Source organism: Eulemur rufifrons, chromosome 29 (genome assembly GCF_041146395.1).
Source record: "Eulemur rufifrons isolate Redbay chromosome 29, OSU_ERuf_1, whole genome shotgun sequence".
NCBI lineage: Eukaryota > Metazoa > Chordata > Mammalia > Primates > Lemuridae > Eulemur > Eulemur rufifrons.
In genome coordinates, this window is record NC_091011.1 from 42,046,271 (window position 1) to 42,065,292 (window position 19,022).

General features: G+C 33.7%; 1 protein-coding gene across 1 annotated transcript in view; it reads right to left on the bottom strand.

The window, feature by feature from the left end:
* The window catches only part of MIOS (meiosis regulator for oocyte development), a 34,815-nt gene that overhangs the window by 8,645 nt on the left and 7,148 nt on the right, over window positions 1-19,022 (bottom strand). The window contains exons 5-9 of the mRNA XM_069461510.1: window positions 10,949-11,203; window positions 8,690-8,859; window positions 5,891-5,956; window positions 4,915-5,073; window positions 823-975 (exon numbers count right to left, since the gene is read on the bottom strand). Coding sequence (XP_069317611.1) covers window positions 823-975; window positions 4,915-5,073; window positions 5,891-5,956; window positions 8,690-8,859; window positions 10,949-11,203 — 803 coding nt within the window. The remainder of the gene's footprint in view (window positions 1-822; window positions 976-4,914; window positions 5,074-5,890; window positions 5,957-8,689; window positions 8,860-10,948; window positions 11,204-19,022) is intronic.

Genomic DNA, 19,022 nt, shown 5'->3' on the forward strand with positions numbered 1-19,022 from the left:
ACCAAAGTTTACCAATAAAATCTTTTGAACAAAATGTTCTTGTAAAGAAAACACTGTTACTAAGATAAAAAGGAGTTAAGGATCCTGTAATGGTAAATAGTTAAAATTTTAGAATAATAGTAATAGAAGCAGTCCATTTTGCTTTTACGGTAAACTCCTAGGTTCTTAATTACTTATTATATAGATTAGTAACATATACTACCATGTAATGCTATTTTACCAATACTCTGGTTCTAAAGTAAGCACTAATTTCTTGACTTCCTAAAATAAGAAAATAGCACCATCCAGTGCTCATATTGAGGATAACCTAATATTTATATGTGAATTAAGATACAGTGATTTCATGTCATATGTCCATGTGATAATTGATCTCACTGTTTAATGCTAAAAAAGTTTCCATTTGTATTTAGACATGATATATGTATATACTGTTAAATTAAGAAAAAACCAAATCCTGCTTTATTGCACATAAATAGTACTGAAAAACTTAATACACAAATGGAATTTATAAAATTATGTTAACAGTTTAGATTCTGAAAGGGCTGGGAATATACTGGAAAACTTCAGACAGCTCTAGGATTGATTTAGGGCTGCCTAAGACCCTTTGGACTTATTATAGTTTGTTCTATCTCAGACTATAGCTCAAGCTGAGATGACCGTTAGGAAGCAGCAGAACCAAACAAGAAAATCAATGAAAAAGTACAGTCCAGAATCGATAAAGACATCAGTGGAAACTCAACATAAGTAAAAGAATGAACTAAAAATTATTAAATTGAATTTTAAAATGTTTTAATCTGATTCTCTCCAAAACAATGCACTTACCTGTGCTAAAGGCTTGGAACTCGGATCCAACTTACTCCTGTGAATATCAAATTCAGCTCGTTTGTGCCAAAACCTCCAAGCATCTAATAAATTTCTATAATTCTCAATCCAGTACTGAACCCTTTCATCTTTAAGAACATCTAAAGGTGAACCCTAAAAAGAAAACATGAATTATTTCAATTGTTCAAAATTTTCTGGCTAAGCCAGGGGATTCTGGGTCACATGGGTATGAGTCACACAGAAGAAACAGTCCCCTTCTTGCCAAAAACTGGCTCCTAATGAAGATACAGATAAAACCGATGGAAGCTCTATTAATCTAGCTTAAGCTGGCTTCCACTAATGACATAAATATGTACTTTATGTATTATACCTGGCGAGGGAAGTACAATTCTCTATCTTTTAATTACATTTAAGGAACCAGGAGCAAACAATTCATCTTCATGATTGAATGCAGGCAATAGTGATATGAATACTCTTTGTCCCAACAATTAAAACCTCTGGGTCCACAAACTCTGTTTACTATCTAATCCAAATGCACACCAAAACTGCTCAATCACATTTAAACTAATAATTAGCCTGGTCCTTTGTACCTAGTAATGCACTGTGAACCGAGATGCTGCTTTTATTAATATATACCTACTTACCTGTAAGTTAAACCTGTCTGTTCTCTCTTGTCTTCAATTAAAATGTATATTTACTGCCTTAATATAATAATAAAAGAAAAACCAAAACAAAACCCAAAATTTTCTTAGTTCTTTTGTCCCTAGGCCACAATGAAAAGCAACCATTTGTTTTACTTAAATTTACTTTAGAGTTCTTCTCATTAAGAACCTCAATTTCTTAAGAATTTTCCTAAAGCTGTATTTTCCCCAGCAGCTGTGACATTCCATATTTCATCTGTGCTTGCTCTGGGTTATTATAGAAGGCTTTCAGTCCTGTCTAGGATACCTTCCTTAACTTTACATGATGGAGAAAGTAGAGAAAGTCTCTACTTCCAATGACACCTTGGGCATGAATTTGAAGCCCCATTTTCTCAGTCCTACTTAAGGGCCAGATAGAAAAGCAAAATGTTAGAGAGAACTTAGTAAACATCTTACTTATGGAAAAAGAACAGAAACTTGTAACAGCTAATATAGACAACCTATCTTCAGACATTCAGTCAAAACCAGAAGGAGTATATTTTTCATCTATTAAATTAGGTGTTAATTTCAATTACCAGAGTTAAACTCAGCTAAAAGAACATGCGAAAAACTCTTAGTTTACAATTTCATTTCTTAAAAAGTAGAGGTCTACTCTAGTCCTAATTATGATCAAAGAGGCAAAACTAAGTATTAAAGTAGTATATAATCTCTTGTTTAAAAAGAAAATTCACAGAAAAATAAGATGTCTTCATATCCCATTCTTTCTTGCTCCATGGCTGCAAGGGGATAAACTAAGAAAGAATTTGGTCAATTCATATATAAGTCTTCTCTAGATCTGCCCTAGTAAAGTCTAAAATCAAGCCCCAGCATGATCTGTAGGGAAGACACTTCAGAGACTGAGTCTGACCAAATTAGAAGGGCATGGTAATATTAATAGCTTGGGCTTTCCACATGTTCACAGTAACAAAATGGAAGACTAAAAGTGATCAACAAGTAACTGAACTTCCATAAATAATAATCAACACTTCAGAAAAAGATAAAAGAAGCCAGATCTCTATAACGTAGTGTATACAAAGCCCAACAGTCAATAAAAAAAGAATCACTAGACATATAAACAAACAGGTAAATGTGGTTGAAAGTAAAGGAAAAAGAGGGCAATAGAAACTAGAGCTAAAACAGCTTTGATGTTACAGTTAGCAGATAATCTTCAAAGCAGCTCTACGAAATGTGTGCAAAGAAATGTATTCAAAGAATTAGAGGAAAATATTGTTTAAATTAGTGAATAGAAAAGGAATCTGAACTGAGAATTGTAAACTATAACAAAGTTGAGATACTACAACTGAAAGACACAACAGCTGAAATTAAGAGTTCCCTGGAAACTTAAACAGCAGATAGAATGTGATAGAAGAGTCAATGAACAAATAAGCAGAAATTATCCAATTTGAAGAACAGAGAAAAAAAGATGGAAGGAAAATGAACAGAGCCCCAAGTAATTATGGACAATATCAAGTGGTTTAATATACATGTAAAAAGAGTCCAAGAAGAAAAAGAGAACGAGATTGGGGAATTAAACAAAAAATATTTAAAGAAATAATGCCCCCAAACTTCCCAAATCTGATGAAAAACACTGACTTATAATCCCAGAAGCTCAATGAACCACAAGCAGGACAAAAAGAACTACAACTAGGCACATGTGGGTCATACTGCTAGAAAATCAAAGTAAAATCTTGAGAGAAGCCCAAAGAAAAATGAAACATCACATAAAGGGAAACAAGGAATAGATAGCTGACTTCTCATGAGAGACTAGAGGCCAGATGACAATGAAACCACCTCTTTAAGGTGCTGAAAGAAAAAATAAGGGTGAAATTCACATCAATAGAAAGAAATAAAGAATGCCAGGAATGGTAAATAGTGAATAAATACAAGAGTCTATGTTTTCTTTCTTCTCATGATTTACATAAAACACAAATTACAAAAGACAAATCATAACACTGTTAAGTTGGAATTTATGTTTGTAGAAGTAAAATATATATGACAAGAGGACAAAGGAGTGGGTATATAAATGAAATTACACTGTTGTAACAATTGTGAAGCATGAAGTATTAAGTGTGAAACGAAACTTGGAAAGTGTCAGGTGTGAGGTAAGAAAAGGAAGGGGTAAAGTAGGAAGCATGATTTGTCAGGTGTGAAATGTGAAGCGTAAGGAGATAAAATATTGACTTTGGTGAATTAAAGATGCATATTGTTAGACCTAGAGCAACACTTAAAAAAAAAAATAATGAAAGGGGTATAGCTAAAAAGCAAAGAGGCAATAAAATGAAAATGGAAATATTTTCATGGAATTATTTAATTAACCCAAAATAAGGCAGGAGAGGAACAGAGGAACAAAAGGAAAAAGGACAAATTGGAAAACAAATAGCAAGATGGCAGACTTAACCTTGACCATATAAATGTAAATGTAAAAAATCCCAATTAAAGGCAATGATTATCAGAATGAATTTAAAAAATGTAAGATCTGATTATATATTGTCTGCATTTAAAATATATTTTATAAATCTTGATAAGGTTATTAATCCGTTTGCCTTCCGTATCCATACAGCTACAGTTTAATTTAAAAGATATAATCTTATTTCAGTAAGAAAAAATGTTATAAAAGTATACCTTTTCTTCCACGGGCAGTGGCTTAATACCTTAGGTAAGTTTACTTTGTGGTTGGTGGGCTACTATCTGTATGTGTTCCTAAGAAGGTAAACTGGGGTAGGGGGGCATTTTACTATGTTTACCCAGTACACAGCACACTATCATATTATGTAAAAGGATAAGAGCAGGAAACGGAAGGTACTGACACCATGTAAGGATAAGATAAGCTGTAGGGCTACAAGAAATCTCTCAGGAAAATACTGTAAATTTTTACCAAATTTCCAGCAAGAGCAAAGTAGAAGATAACCTCTACCCGGAATCTGTTTTTAACCACTAGATAGTAAAAACTGAGAAAACATAAATGACTTGGTTACCCCAAATCACTTCCATTGATAATAATAAAGGAAAATGAGATTTAGGAGAGCTGTGGTATCATCTGCCTTCAACGCTTCAACTGAGACTGTAGTTCAGATCAGGGAAAGGGAATCTCTTTTATGGAAGGTGCAGTTCTGTCAACATTGGAGAAACTGAAGGAGGTTTCTTCTGTTCCATTTGAGCTTTACATAAATTCAGATGCAGTGTCAAGACTGGCATTTCCCAGAGTGAACGGAAAAACTGAATAACCCAATGAGGAGACTTAGGGACAGTAAGAGAAAGCACAAGTCCTCTGTAGATCAACTGACTAGGTTAAAGCTAAATGCTTTTTAAAGATCCTAAGCAAGCAAAGGTGCATACTTACTTTCAATTGAGGGAAGAAAATATGGAATGCATTTTTTTTTTTTTTTTAAAGCTGCTGTCAAACTGCACTGACCTGTAACATGCAGTAACTTGCTGTTTGGACATCTCCAGTTCTATCAACATAGCTCTCCATTAAGTCCACTCCATCTTTAGTGAGGCCTGTAAGCAAAATTCCTTCCAAATTTCCAGCCTCTTTCATTTCATTGGTCAATTTTTCGATGTATCTATTTAACTGAAAATTTCAAAGTGATTTTTCTAAAGCAGCCTGTTTCACTATGTATTTTGTACTTCAAAACTACTACATTTGGAACAACTTCATTCCTAATGGAAAACATTTTAAAACAAAAGCTTTTGCTAAAATCTAGATATGTACTAAGTCTGCATCTATTATAAATTTCAGTGCAGTATCCATAGTCATTAAAAATATTTTAAAAAGACATTTATTATGTTTTGATAATTATTCCATAAAAGAATTAGAGATAGTTTACTATTTTAAAGAGAACTGTCCTCATTATTCTGCAAAGTTCTTCCTATCATAGCAGTATGTGATACAATCTCAGAATCTGAGTTGGAAGGGAACTTCAAGATTAAAAAAAACCATCTCACTAAGGTCTTCCCTGACTTTACCTCAATGCAAACCCTAGCCAAGATTCTTCTACATTCCCCTAGCACTTTATCATTATTACAGTACTTAGTACATTGTATTACTTATTTATTTCTATGCATTTCTTCCTTACTATATACATGGCATAGGCATTTAGCAACTGTTCAATATATTGAAAACGAGGAACTCTTTTTACAGTATCACTAAGAGGTGAGTTTAATATCTTTATAAACTAAAATATTAAGTCAGTATTCTAAACAAGTAAATTTAGTTATGCTAGACGTGTTTACAATATCTTGATCTAATAAATTACTATTAATACCATACTTTTTGGAAGAATTGATATATCAATCTCATGCACAATAATTATACATAAAATTAGTTTCTTGAAATAATTGACACTAAATATTAATCACGTCAAATATGGAATTAAATCAGTTTTCACCTGAGTATCACTAAGGAATTTACAAGCAAATGCCACTCTGTCACGTACTGCAACTTTGTTTTCATACTGGAAAGAAAAGAAAAATGCAATGAGTTACTTATAGATGGTATGACTTTTAAATTTTTGCAGAGACTAAATATTTTATATATCTAATGTGTAAGTTTATTTTCAAATGTCTTAATAAGTTATTGTGGATATCTTGAGAAAGCCAATGATTGCCTAAGATGCCTTTCTTGATGTAACTCTAAGCAAACTGCAAGGCTATCCTTGCAAAGTAAGGATTGACCTCTTAAACGATGACCCAATTCAGTTTTTAAAAAATCCAGTGCAGTCTTTATAACTCCAACATAAAATATAAGCAGTGATGATCAGTATATCAAATTTAAGATGCCATGTAATCTTTTTTTTTTTTTTTTTTTTTTTTTTGTTGAGACAGAGTCTCACTTTGTTGCCCAGGCTAGAGTGAGTGCCGTGGCATCAGCTTAGCTCACAGCAACCTCAAACTCCTGGGCTCAAGCGATCCTACTGCCTCAGCCTCCCGAGTAGCTGGGACTACAGGCATGCGCCACTATGCCCGGCTAATTTTTTCTATATAGATTTTTAGGTGTCCATATAATGTCTTTCTATTTTTAGTAGAGACGGGGTCTCGCTCAGGCTGGTCTCGAACTCCTGACCTTGAGCAATCCACCCGCCTCGGCCTCCCAGAGTGCTAGGATTACAGGCGTGAGCCACCGCGCCCGGCCGACCATGTAATCTTTCCATTAAAGAAATTAATTTTGGGGAAACTAAAGGGAAATCTTTTTTTGGCTACTAAGATAATCAACAAATCTAGGAAATCTGTGAATTGGCTAAACCAGTACAGAATTTAGAAAGAATACTAATAGAGGTTTCTAAAAACAAAGTGACAAGTTTTAAAACTTATAAATAGATAAACTCTTATGGCTAAACTAAAATATTGTTATATAGGTAGTTTGTGGCAAAATTTTCAGAGCTATTATAACTAAAATTTTTGTATACTTGTCAACATTGTAAAACACTATTTTGAGAAATGTTTTCATAAATGTAAAAAGGTGCAATTAATTTTGTGATTAGTAAAAAATAATTTAAAGGTGGAAAAAAGATCCAATTTCCCTTTAAATCACCCTATGAAATAGTTATCCTTCTTGAAACATAAGATCACTTCAGTTGATACTATCTTAGTGTTTTTTAAATGATAAAATATGGTTCTGCACTAAAGAAGAAACATGTTTGGTATAACTAGATTGAACTCTGAGATTCAGTTGCATATCTGATACTTTTCATCTGGAAAGGGTTACAAATATTATCTATACCATTTTACAGCTGAGAAAACTACACCCCCCCAAAAGTTATTGAGTGGCTAAGGTAATTGGGGCAGAGCAAGGACTCAGGCTTTTATCTTCTGACTTCCCAATTCAATACTTTTTACTATCTTACTGCAACTTAACATTTTTTAAGAAAGAGTAACATCACATAATTATTTACACAAAAAGTATAACTAAATAAATTCTTGGAACAGCTTAGAAATATAAACTTCCTATTCAGATATCTCTTACCTAGTAACTCAAATTTAGTATAAGAAGGGTACTTATTTAGGTCATTTAAAATAGAGAAATTTAATATTTCATCAACATACTTCTATAACTATCAACTCAAAAGTTGAATAATCCATTTCTTTTTCTAGTTTCCATCATTCTCTAACACTTCCTGACATCATTTTATCTCTTCAAGATGTAACATTTAAAGTCTTCTGTTTAACAAAAAAGAGTAATAGTTAAAAAAATAAACATCCTTAGATATTAATGTGAAGTGGTTAGAAAAGTTCAATAGTAATTTATTAAAAGTAATGGACAAAATACATAAACTGTGGACATCGTCAAAATGGACACTAATAACATTTATTAAAAATTTCATTAAGATACCCCAATAAAATACATGTTTTTACAAATTCTTAGGTACTGACATTTAAATCACTTGTTCAAGCAATGTATATTTTATAGGAAATGTTATGTATAATAGCAAACATTAGGAATAAGTTTCAATGTAAAAATCTCTTCTCATTGCTAGAAAGATGCCCAACAGCACAAAGAAAGTTGTAGTACCAATACCAAGCTTAAAATCCAACAATTGAAACTGATGAGTAAATCTCATTTCATTCTTTCTTTCTCTATTATGTAATAAAGAACCTATTTGTTGTTATGGTCATATGTGGCTAAAGCAGAAGAGAAAAAAATTAACAACACAAAGACCAAATAATGAAAAAAAATGAAATTGTCCACTGTAATTAGTATTATCATATAGTTTATCTTCCAAACAGGAACATGTCTGAGAATGACAAATTCTAATTCAGGCAAGATATCTGACCACCTTGACCATAACTGATCGGCTGATCATAAGTTGGTTTACTTAACTAAACACACACACACACACACACACACACACACAGAGTATATTTAAATAGCTAATATATTTTTATGTTTATATATTTGTAGATTTCTAGAGCTGAGTTCTTAAGCTAAAGGATAAAATCTTTATTTCTTCTGTATCTGTAAATTATTAAAACTATAAAAATCAAATTCAGTTTGATATGGAGTTAACTATGTTGGTAATCACACTCAAGAGCAGCTGCTCAAAAACAGTTCAAGATGTCTTATTTTAAATAATAAAAACGCATCAAAATATAAAAAATGTCTTTATACAACAGACATTTGAAAATTTTAACAAAGATAAAAATTCCTGTCTAATTCAAAGGAGGATCTCATGAAACAGAAATCAGCTTACCAAAACTCCATCATAAGATCCTGTTTCACTTGTCAGAAATGCAAACATGACACACAGATACGGGTTGTTTAGCTGTAATCGTAGAGTGCTGCACATTTCTCTCCAAAGGGAGTTCTTCTCATCCGTATAACCCGATAAAGCCATTGCTACCACATTGAGATTCAGATCTCCTACATTTTAAAAACAGCCAGCTAATCAAAGTGATCAAAAGCTTAATATCTCCTTCTTCCACATTTCTTAAACCATAACCAGAGATCAGAGGGTGACTTTTACCCCCAGAAAAATGAGCCCACTTGAATAACGGTTTTGATTCGGACTGGAAAATTTGGCAAGGACCACAAACAAAAACTTTCCATTCTTATAAAACTCATGCCTATGCTTGCAAACCCTGTGCAGGAAAGTACATCTTTTAATTTTCAAGTTCTCATTCCAGGCAGGTTCCTACAACAGTATGTTACTGCTTAATAAATGAGGAAAAGTGAAGCCATCCTATCAGAATCACTGACAACTTTATCAAGGAGTTCATTTATGTAAAGATATTTCAAAGCCCTGATAATAAATATTATTGCATCTCAGGACTGAAATTTTCAAAATCATTTTACTTTCCTCTTTTAAATATATAATGCACATACTTATGTATATAAGTGTCAACTGCAAAGCATAGAAAGCCATATTTCAGTATTTTAATTATAGTATTATAATTTTTCTAGGACAAAATGAACTATACAAATTACCACAGAATTGCACTTAGACACATTTGCAATAAAGCATTTGTTACCAAAAGTCTTTTAAACATTGTTCTTAGCAACAAGCTGCTAACCCAGCCTTCAGCCCCATGGCTGCCTAGCCTTCTAATATAAGTTCAGCTTCAAAACAGAAAACTAAATTTACCTTTTACCTTTAAGTGGTTTTTTACATTCATTATAAGTTTTCTTATTCTGTTCCTTGATTCTAATCATTTTCTTTCTCTTCCAAATAAAACAGCACTTCCCACTTTATATTCTTAATAGTCTTATTCTTCAATAAACATATTTTCCCTAAGTTACTATCTGTTTGCTCCCTTTGCCTAATATTAAAGTCTTTTAAAATGAAAAAATATCATAAAAATAGCAAAGAAATATCTGTGGATTCCATATAGAAGAATTTATTTCTAAATGGAAAGGAGTTTAACTCAGAAGTCTTCTCTTTGGTCCTTAACCAAGTTATTAAAATCATTGGAAAGATACTTTTTCCCTATTGTTAGTATGGATGTTTAAATATACCACCAAATTTTCCAAGTACACGTAACAGAAGAGTATCACGCTTTCAATTTGTAGCAAAATTATAATTAGAAATGGCTCTAAATACCAATTCTTTTTTCCATCACCACCTATCTTTTATTGCACTTTCAAATGGGGAGAACTTTTGTTAGAGCAAAGGTGAAGGAAAAGACACCAATTGGAGCAAAATATTAACTTTTTCAATTTTTAAAAAATAGATTATAGTTAATTTCATACTTTTCTCTATGCCACAACCAGAATTATAACTGTTTGAAAAGGGACCAGCAAGTAAGAATTCAGCATTCTCAATATTCAGAAGTAATTTGTTAGATATACTAAAAATCAATATGTATATACATCTTGGTTATTTTCAAGTGAAATATTCCTGATAAGAGAAAAACCTGAAGTTTTGGATTAGATTTGTTTTTCTGAGGATCCTCTGGCAAAATGCCAGAGTAAAAAACTTATCACATTTCTTTCTTTTAAAAAAAATACTAGATGGAAACTCTATTCTAACCACCAGACTCAAGTAAAAGCATTTTTGCAGATCAAAGTATGCTTTTTGTAAGTCTGTATTAGTCTAAATAAAAGCATCATTCAGAGTTTTCTCAAGGTCAACCAATAACTATCTAAAATAGAAAGTATAAACTAAAATACTTTCAAATGTGTGCCATAAAAATGCTTGTAAACTAAAGTAGTCCTACTCTTTAAGGAAATGTATTTTTTAAAATGTATGTGAACTATCTTTAAAACAGAAGATATTAAAAATGGACCTATTTGAGCACTCCTTATGTTAAAATGACATTTAACACGCATCTTTTTTAGACTTAAACCAAAGCACAAATAAAAGAACTAATATTTACTATTATAGTGTTGTGCTAATTTCTCTTTCAACAAAAATCTACATAAAATATTAAGTGATTAGATATGTGAAAATTATCAGCTACCTTTCTTTGAAGGAGTCTATGAACTGCCAGTATTTTAGAATATAGCCTAATACCTTTTTCAGAAGATGCCCCTTCATTCAGGATTTGGATTGCTCGTCGAATATCCAAATTGAACAACGCCACGGCAGCAGCTCTCTCCCATTCCCCTTCTTGTACAAGGGAGTTCAAAAATGGCCCCACATCTATATCCGTTCCTTTCTTTATCCATCCACAAAGCTGTAAAGCTAAGATTCTCTCTTCATTTAAATTCTGAATATCAGTTTGCTTGTCCAACCCACTCCAATTATGTCTGCTGCTTTCCACCATTCCTAAAAACAGAAAACATTTTTATATTGTTTTTATTATTATTATTTTAAAATATATTTGGAAAATAAGTCAGTTCTACAGAAAAATACTTCAAAAACATATTTTATATTTAGAATATTCAACTTCTCAGCCACAATTTTATAGCATAAATGTGAAATATGCCACAAATAAAACATATCTTGCATGTTTCTAACTACAACAGCTTCTTGAGTTAACAAAGAGCTACTGGAATAGGAATCAATGTTCAGATGGGCTGAGTGAGTGCTTCAGAGAAGGCTCCCTGACCACCTAATCTAAAATAGATACACCTCTTGTTACTAATGCACCACCCATAGTTTCCTCTATTAAGCACTTAACATATGCTCTAATATTTTATTAATTTATTTTTCAGTCTTCTTTCTTCTCCCACTAGAACACAAACTCTAAGGCAGGTATCTTGTCTGTTTTATTCACGAGGTATCTCCACTGCCAGAGATCCAGTAGAAGTGCTCTTGCTCTCTTTCTACCTTCTCTGTACAAATACATGAAAAAATGAAATCACAGACTTCAAAGTACTCTGAAAGTTTAAGGTAAGTACTAAAGTTAAAATACAATGGGAATGACTTCAAGGTGATTTTTTCCCTTTCTAAATCAGGAAACTTTTTATTCTCATTTTTTTTTTTCCCAACAATAAAGCCTTACTATTCTTGTAGCATCACTTACATTGCAATCAAGGCAGTTGATCCTAATGGCAGGGTAATTTCACTTGGGATAATACTTGGTGCCAAATAAATGCAAAACAAAGATGAAACTTAAGAACTCTATTAATAACTCAAATTCTTAAATGTTCTCAAAACTTTTACCATCAAAATTGTCATTATATAATTATGTTTATTTTTACAAAAGGGATTTTCAGAATAAACTGAATTATGTATTAGGCAACGTCAATGTCCAATGTTACCAACTTCTTTTATTACTTTTGTAGTAATTTACATTTGTAATTCACAGTAATTATGCATTTATATAATTACATATAATACTGCAGTTGTATATTTGTAAATAACTAGATCAAAAGCAAATATATAGGCTTTTAGAATTCTTAATTCAACTTGGTTATTGACAGAATTTTAAGAAGGGCTCCATGATTCCTGTCCCCTGGTAACCACACTCTTACATAATCCCCTCCCCTTGATTGCAGGTGGAATCTGTGACTTGCTTCTCAGCAACAGAATACAGCAGAGGTGAAAGTATTCTGCAGATATAATTAAGGTCCTTACTCAACTCTGTTCACTTTGAGTGAATCAAAGGAAGATTACCCTGTGTGGGCCTGACCTAATCAGGTGAGCTCTTTAATAGACAGTAGAGTGAGAGAGAGAGACAGACAGAGAGAAAGAGGTATCTATTGCTGGTGTTGAAGTAGTAAAAAACTGTCATCCTGTGAAAGGGTTTGTGATTAGGCTATTTGGCAAGGAACTGTTGATTAGCCTATGGCCATCAGCCAGGAAGAAAATGGGTATCTCTTACAACTGCAAGGAACTGAATACTGCCAACCACCACATGAACTTGGAAGAGCACTCCAACCTCTAGAAAAGAATACAGCTTGGCTGACACCTTCATTTTAGCCCTGTGAAACTGAACAGAGGACCCAGCTAGGCAGTGCTCATACTCCTAACCCAGGGAAATGATGAGATATAAATGAATGAAAACCAACACACTGTCCAAAGTTAATTTAGCTATACTCATTCAGGTCAAGGTATTAAAGACATAAACACTAGCAAAAAAAGAAAATATTAAAAACTTAAATCAGTTGTCACTTGCAAGTTAAATTATATATGTAAAAAAGTGCTAAAAAAAATCACTTAGTCTAAATACTTGGAAAGAGTAAAAATAGTACAAAGGTCTAAGAAAACTCTCCATCATACCTAATTCATACTTTTAAATAACTTGAGTATGTGAAGTTAGGTTGTGGTAAGTCTAAAATATTATTCATGTTAGTACATATTTTAAACTGTATCTGATTGCTTTATGAAAACATTCCAAGATGAGTTATTTGTAAAATTTTGAAAATTCAAAATATAGTTAAATAATTACACTTAAAGGTATTAATACTTATTTTTAACCTGACTATTGTAAACAGTTGCTAATTCAGACCAAGGAATTAAGAGGAAACTTCTGAAAAGATGTTTCTTCTGAAAAGATCTTACTTTAAGAGGATCCCCTACCCACTGAAAAGAGGAAATGCTGCTCTATTCACAACCATGAAGGAAATCAGCCTAAGGATAAAATTACTTTTGGTCTATGAAAGTGAATTTTTTTTTTTTTTTTTTTTGAGACAGAGTCTCACTCTGTTGCCCAGGCTAGAGTGAGTGCCGTGGCGTCAGCCTAGCTCACAGCAACCTCAAACTCCTGAGCTCAAGCGATCCTCCTGTCTCAGCCTCCCGAGTAGCTGGGACTACAGGCATGCACCACCATGCCCGGCTAATTTTTTCTATATATATTTTTAGCTGTCTATATAATTTCTTTCTATTTTTAGTAGAGGTGGGGTCTCGCTCTTGCTCAGGCTGGTCTCGAACTCCTGAGCTCGAACGATCCGCCCACCTCGGCCTCCCAGAGTGCTAGGATTACAGGCGTGAGCCACCGCGCCCGGCAGAATTTTTAAGAACTATAATGTGAAAACTTTGACTAATGATAAAGTTAATAAAACACTTATTTAAAAAATTAAATAAAACATTTTGAATTGGCCGGGTGCGGTGGCTCACGCCTATAATCCTAGCACTCTGGGAGGCCCAGGTGAGGGGATCCTTTGAGCTCAGGAGTTCAAGACAAGCCTGAGCAAGAGTGAGACCGCATCTCTACTAAAACGAAAATAAAAAGAAATTAGCTGGAAAACTAAAAATATATAGAAAAAATTAGCCGGGCATGGTGGTGCACGCCTGTAGTCCCAGCTACTTGGGAGGCTGAGGCAGAGGGATTGCTTGAGCCCAGGAGTTTGAGGTTGCTGTGAGCTAGGCTGACGCCACAGCACTCTAGCCCAGGCAACAGAGTGACAGTCTGTCTCAAAGGGAAAAAAAAAAAAAACTCTGAATAATAAATTGAAATTGTTTAGGAAGAATGTAATCATTAAATTTCAGGTAGAACAAGCTGCTGATGTATTATAAAGTGTTTCATATTTTTCCTATAAATTTTGGATTCAAAGGTGATATATTTAATGGTAAAAAATAATTTAAAACAGGCGAGCAAAAATCAGCAATTTATTTTTCAAATGATTTCTTACACTTTAATAATATTCCTATTTCTTAGTGCTTTTATTTTATAGAAATCATGTCATGGAATAGAGATCACTATACAATCATGCATCACTTAATGATGGGGAAATGTTCTGAGAAATGTGTCATTAAGCAATTTTGCCATTGTGTGAACATCATAGAGTGTACTTGTATTATACAAACCTAGATGGTATAGCCTACTGCACACCTACCCTACATGGTATAGTGAGCCTATTGCTGCTAAGTTAAAAACCTGCACATTACTGTACTGAATATTACAGCCAACTGTAACACAATGGCAAGTATGTGTTTATCTAAACATACAAAAGGTACAGTAAAAATAGGCTATTATAATCTTATGGGACCACTGTCACATATGCAGTCCATCACTGACTGAAATGTCATACGGTGTATGACCATATATGTATCCAAAGAGTTCATTGCTAGGAGATGGAAATATATTCTGTAAGTTAAATGCATGGACATTGTATTGCATATTTTCGGCTGGTCAGAGATGTTTTTATTGCTTGATTAACTATGTTGATAATTAGGGTTATCAAATAAGCAATATGTTATCATGGGTTTTTAATATATAGTTATGTTTTTAATATACATGAATTTTTAATATATTTCTGAAAAAGAATTAAAATCTATTTATGCATGTTATATGATACTAAAGTGACAAAACTGTCTTCCCTAAATTTGAGACTGTCCCATATATAAATAATAGAATCAATGTTTTATTGATGGTTAAGGAAAACAAGTTTACTTACACATTAAAAACCAGGTTTAAAAAATGTTTCAAATCAGCAATCAGACACTATGTTCTTTGTAGATTTTAATTAGCTGCATTTTTATATCTATATATAATAGTAACTAAGCAATAAAATTATCCACCATGTATAAGAAAATTTTGGTGTTAAAAACACTAAAACCCCAGCTATTTTGCCTCTTGAAGTCATTTTTGAGAGAGAGGGTCATCTTGCTATGTTGCCTATGCTGGTTTCAAGTGCCTGGGTTCAACTGATCCTCCCGACTCAGCTTCCTGCGTACTTAGGACTACAGGTGTGTGCCACCATGCCTGGCTAATTTTTAAATTTTTTGTACAGACAGGGTCTCACTATGTTGCCCAGGCTGATCTCGAACATCTGGCCTCGAGCAATCTTCCTACTTCAGCCTCCCAAAGTGTGGGATTATAGGCATGAACTAATGTGCCCAGCAAAAGAACCCCTTTCTAACCATAGCAACCTAGCCTTCCAAAAAAATCTCACCACTTCTATATTGTTGAACTTCACAGTCTCTTCACCTTTTTACTTATCAGTCTTATCCTGCCTTCATTTCATCCCTATCCAAATTAGATTCAAGGGCCAACAAGTGAATCACTCTCTTGCTAATGTACTTAGCTCTCTTGCCCCATTGTCCTTTACTCTACCTTCTGGTAAAACAATGCTGCCCAGTAATCCTGCCGTATTTCTCAAGACAGCTCTCTCTCCTCTTCTCCATATCTTCTTCCCACAGCCTCCCTGCTTCTTCTCAACAGGAGCCATCAAATGGGAAACCCCTCAGCGTCGGTCAGTGAACCATAAACATCCTATAGAGGGCATCCTTTCCCCTTTTTCTCTGGCTAATTTGAATGTATGCGCCCTGCTGTTTAAAGCTAAACCCATACTCTAGATCCCATTTCCTCCCATTCCTTTGTATTCATCCCTTCTCTCTGCACCTTCAGTCTCATTCTATGAGCTTCCTCCTATCAGCATTTAAATATGCTTTCATCAATCCATGTTGAAAATAAAAATAAACAACACAAAGTTCTTCCTTCACTACAGATTTGCCTCCTGCTACTATCGTTTTGTCCTTTTATAGTCATATTTCTTGAAAGATTTATAATCGATGACTTCATTTCCTCAACCCACTCTAAATTTCTAATCCAACTACAATTTGCCGTCCACATCACCACTGAATCCTTTCTCCTATTTTCAGATCCAATGAATACTTTTTACTTATCTTATTTGACTGAATCTGAAGCATGGAGCACTTGGCAACTGACTTCTCTCTTCTCTCCTCCACATAAATGCATATGCCTCTTCTGATCTTTCTCCTACCTCTCTTGTCATTCCCCTCAGTCGCCTTTAAGCCACGTCTTTCTGTTCTTACTCTGAACAATTCCATCTATTCCATCAAATATCACTTATTTCTAACATATTTCTTTCTAGTTGTATTCATCCCACTGAGCTTTGGACTCATATCCCATTGCCAGTGGACATCTCTACCTAGGTATCTTGATTTCACCTTGCTCCAAAATAAACTTCTTCTCAATCACACTCTTCCTGTGTTATTACTAACCAGTACTAAAACTAACTCATTTCCCAAGCTAAATATACATGTGTGCTGTCTTTGACTCCTCTGCCTTCTCCATCCCCTTTATCTAATTAATCATTAAATTTTGTCCTACTCTTTTAGTTTATCCACATTTGTTTAGCCCCTCTGCCACTAACCTTGGTAAGGACACCATCACTTCTTCCCTGAGTACTGCAGGCTTCTACCTGATGTCCCTACTATCAATCTTGATCCTCTTTCCAATTCACTCCACACATAGTGACAGTTCTAAAACACAAATCTAATCGTCATTATCCTTTAAAATCCATCCTTAGTTTCCCCTTCTTACAAGATGATAAATCTCCCTAAATTCTTAACATGATTTCTAAGTCCTTCCTGAATTTAGCACATTGCTTAGCTTTCTAGCCTCCATTCTTTTCTCACTTCTCTCATGCTCTGTTCCAGCCATACTAAACGTGCTATGCTTTCTTCCCTCTGGGCTCACTGCATATGGGGCTCCCTGTCTGGACCTCCTTCTTGACTTTACCTCCTCTAAGAAAAGGAATCCTTCCTATGTATGACTGTCTGTTCTTCTCCATGTTCTAATTGCCTGTTTACTTTATTCTGAATTAGAATGTAAACTCCCCAAGAGCAGGGATGATACTGATCCTGCTCAATCTCCATGAGGGAAGAGATATATCCACTTTGTTGTTATGTCTCCAGTTTCTAGGATAGTTCCTGGTACCTCATGAGCACATAATAAATATGTGCTGTATTAATGAACTTAATTCACATTATAGTTGTAAAAATTAAATACAGTAACATGGGGAAAGCAACTAATTCACAGTAAGCAATCGTATATTATTTGTTACCAAAATTTAAATTTAGCTGTGTGCTCTAATAAACTCGTGCATTATTGTGGGCAAGATGGCTTAATGTGTTGACTTACTCTGTTGAATTATTAGAGATGTAATTAGAAGAGGTATGGCCAAATAAAATAGAAGATTGAAACCTAGGAGTGCCATCTTTGATAATAATTTCTCTACTACCTTTGGGTAGTAGAAACAAAGACATCAATACCAAACAAAACAAAAAGCTGAAAACTGAGCAATGAGAGAATGAGGAAATCTTTCCGACAGTAGTCTTTTTTAGTCTGGGTAAAGACTACTCTAACTCAAGAGTGAGATGCTCAGTTGTCTCTACTGTACCAGAAACACAAAGATATTCAACTTTCCCTCTTTGCTTGTCCTCAGAGGTAGTTTGTTGGCTTTTCTCTAAAATATATCAAAATACAACAAACACCATAATCAACATCTGAATAACTGAGAATGCAATGTGGTCTGAACTACTAGATAACTAAAATACTATAAATTATATAAACTTGGTGTTTAATTCTTCGCAGCTGTGGTTCTAAAATCACGAAGCATGGTATTCAGGCTAATTTATGGGGGTAATACGAAAGTTACTTTTTTTGGTGGAGGACTAATGAGAGAACAACAAAATGAAACAGGTAAGTCATCTACTGCATCTTTCAGCAATGTGGGCCAGAGTAATTTGAAAGTCCTTGGGAAAAAATCCAACACTATATAATAAATATAACAGTTTAATTGCAATGCTTAACCTATTCTAAAAAAAGTATATTATTTGTATTTTATATTATTTGTACAGTATTGCTACAAGTCCTATAAAAAAGTCAAGTTGAATTTATTACTTCTACTATTGCTCTTTGACTCGGGCCCAAATTTGACTACCAAAAGCCAGGGAACAAATGCTAGGTCACAGAGATACAGGTTGAGCATCCCAAATCGGAAAATCCAAACTTTGAAATGCTTCAAAATCTGAAAGTTTTTGAGCACCAATGACACTCAAAGGAAATGCTCATTGAAGCATTTCACATAGGGATGCTCAGTCTGTAAGTATATAATGCAAATATTTCAAAATCCAAAAAATCTGAAATCTGAAACACTTCTGGTCCCAAGCCATTTTGGATAAGGGGTACTCAACTGTAATTATAATATAATTCACAACTCAATTCCAATAAAAAGAATAAGAACTGTTTAAGCCAGTGAGTGAAAAAATAAATTTGTTTTTTGTCACTGTTTTATTCTTAGCTTATCAATTTCAACCCTACGTTAATTCATACATTAATCAATTCATTCACTAATTCATCAAGGACTATTTCAGGTATGGCTCCTTCAGGGTAGGCCATACTTCATGTCACAGTTATAACCCTTGCCATTGGATGGCTCAAAGAAAGTAT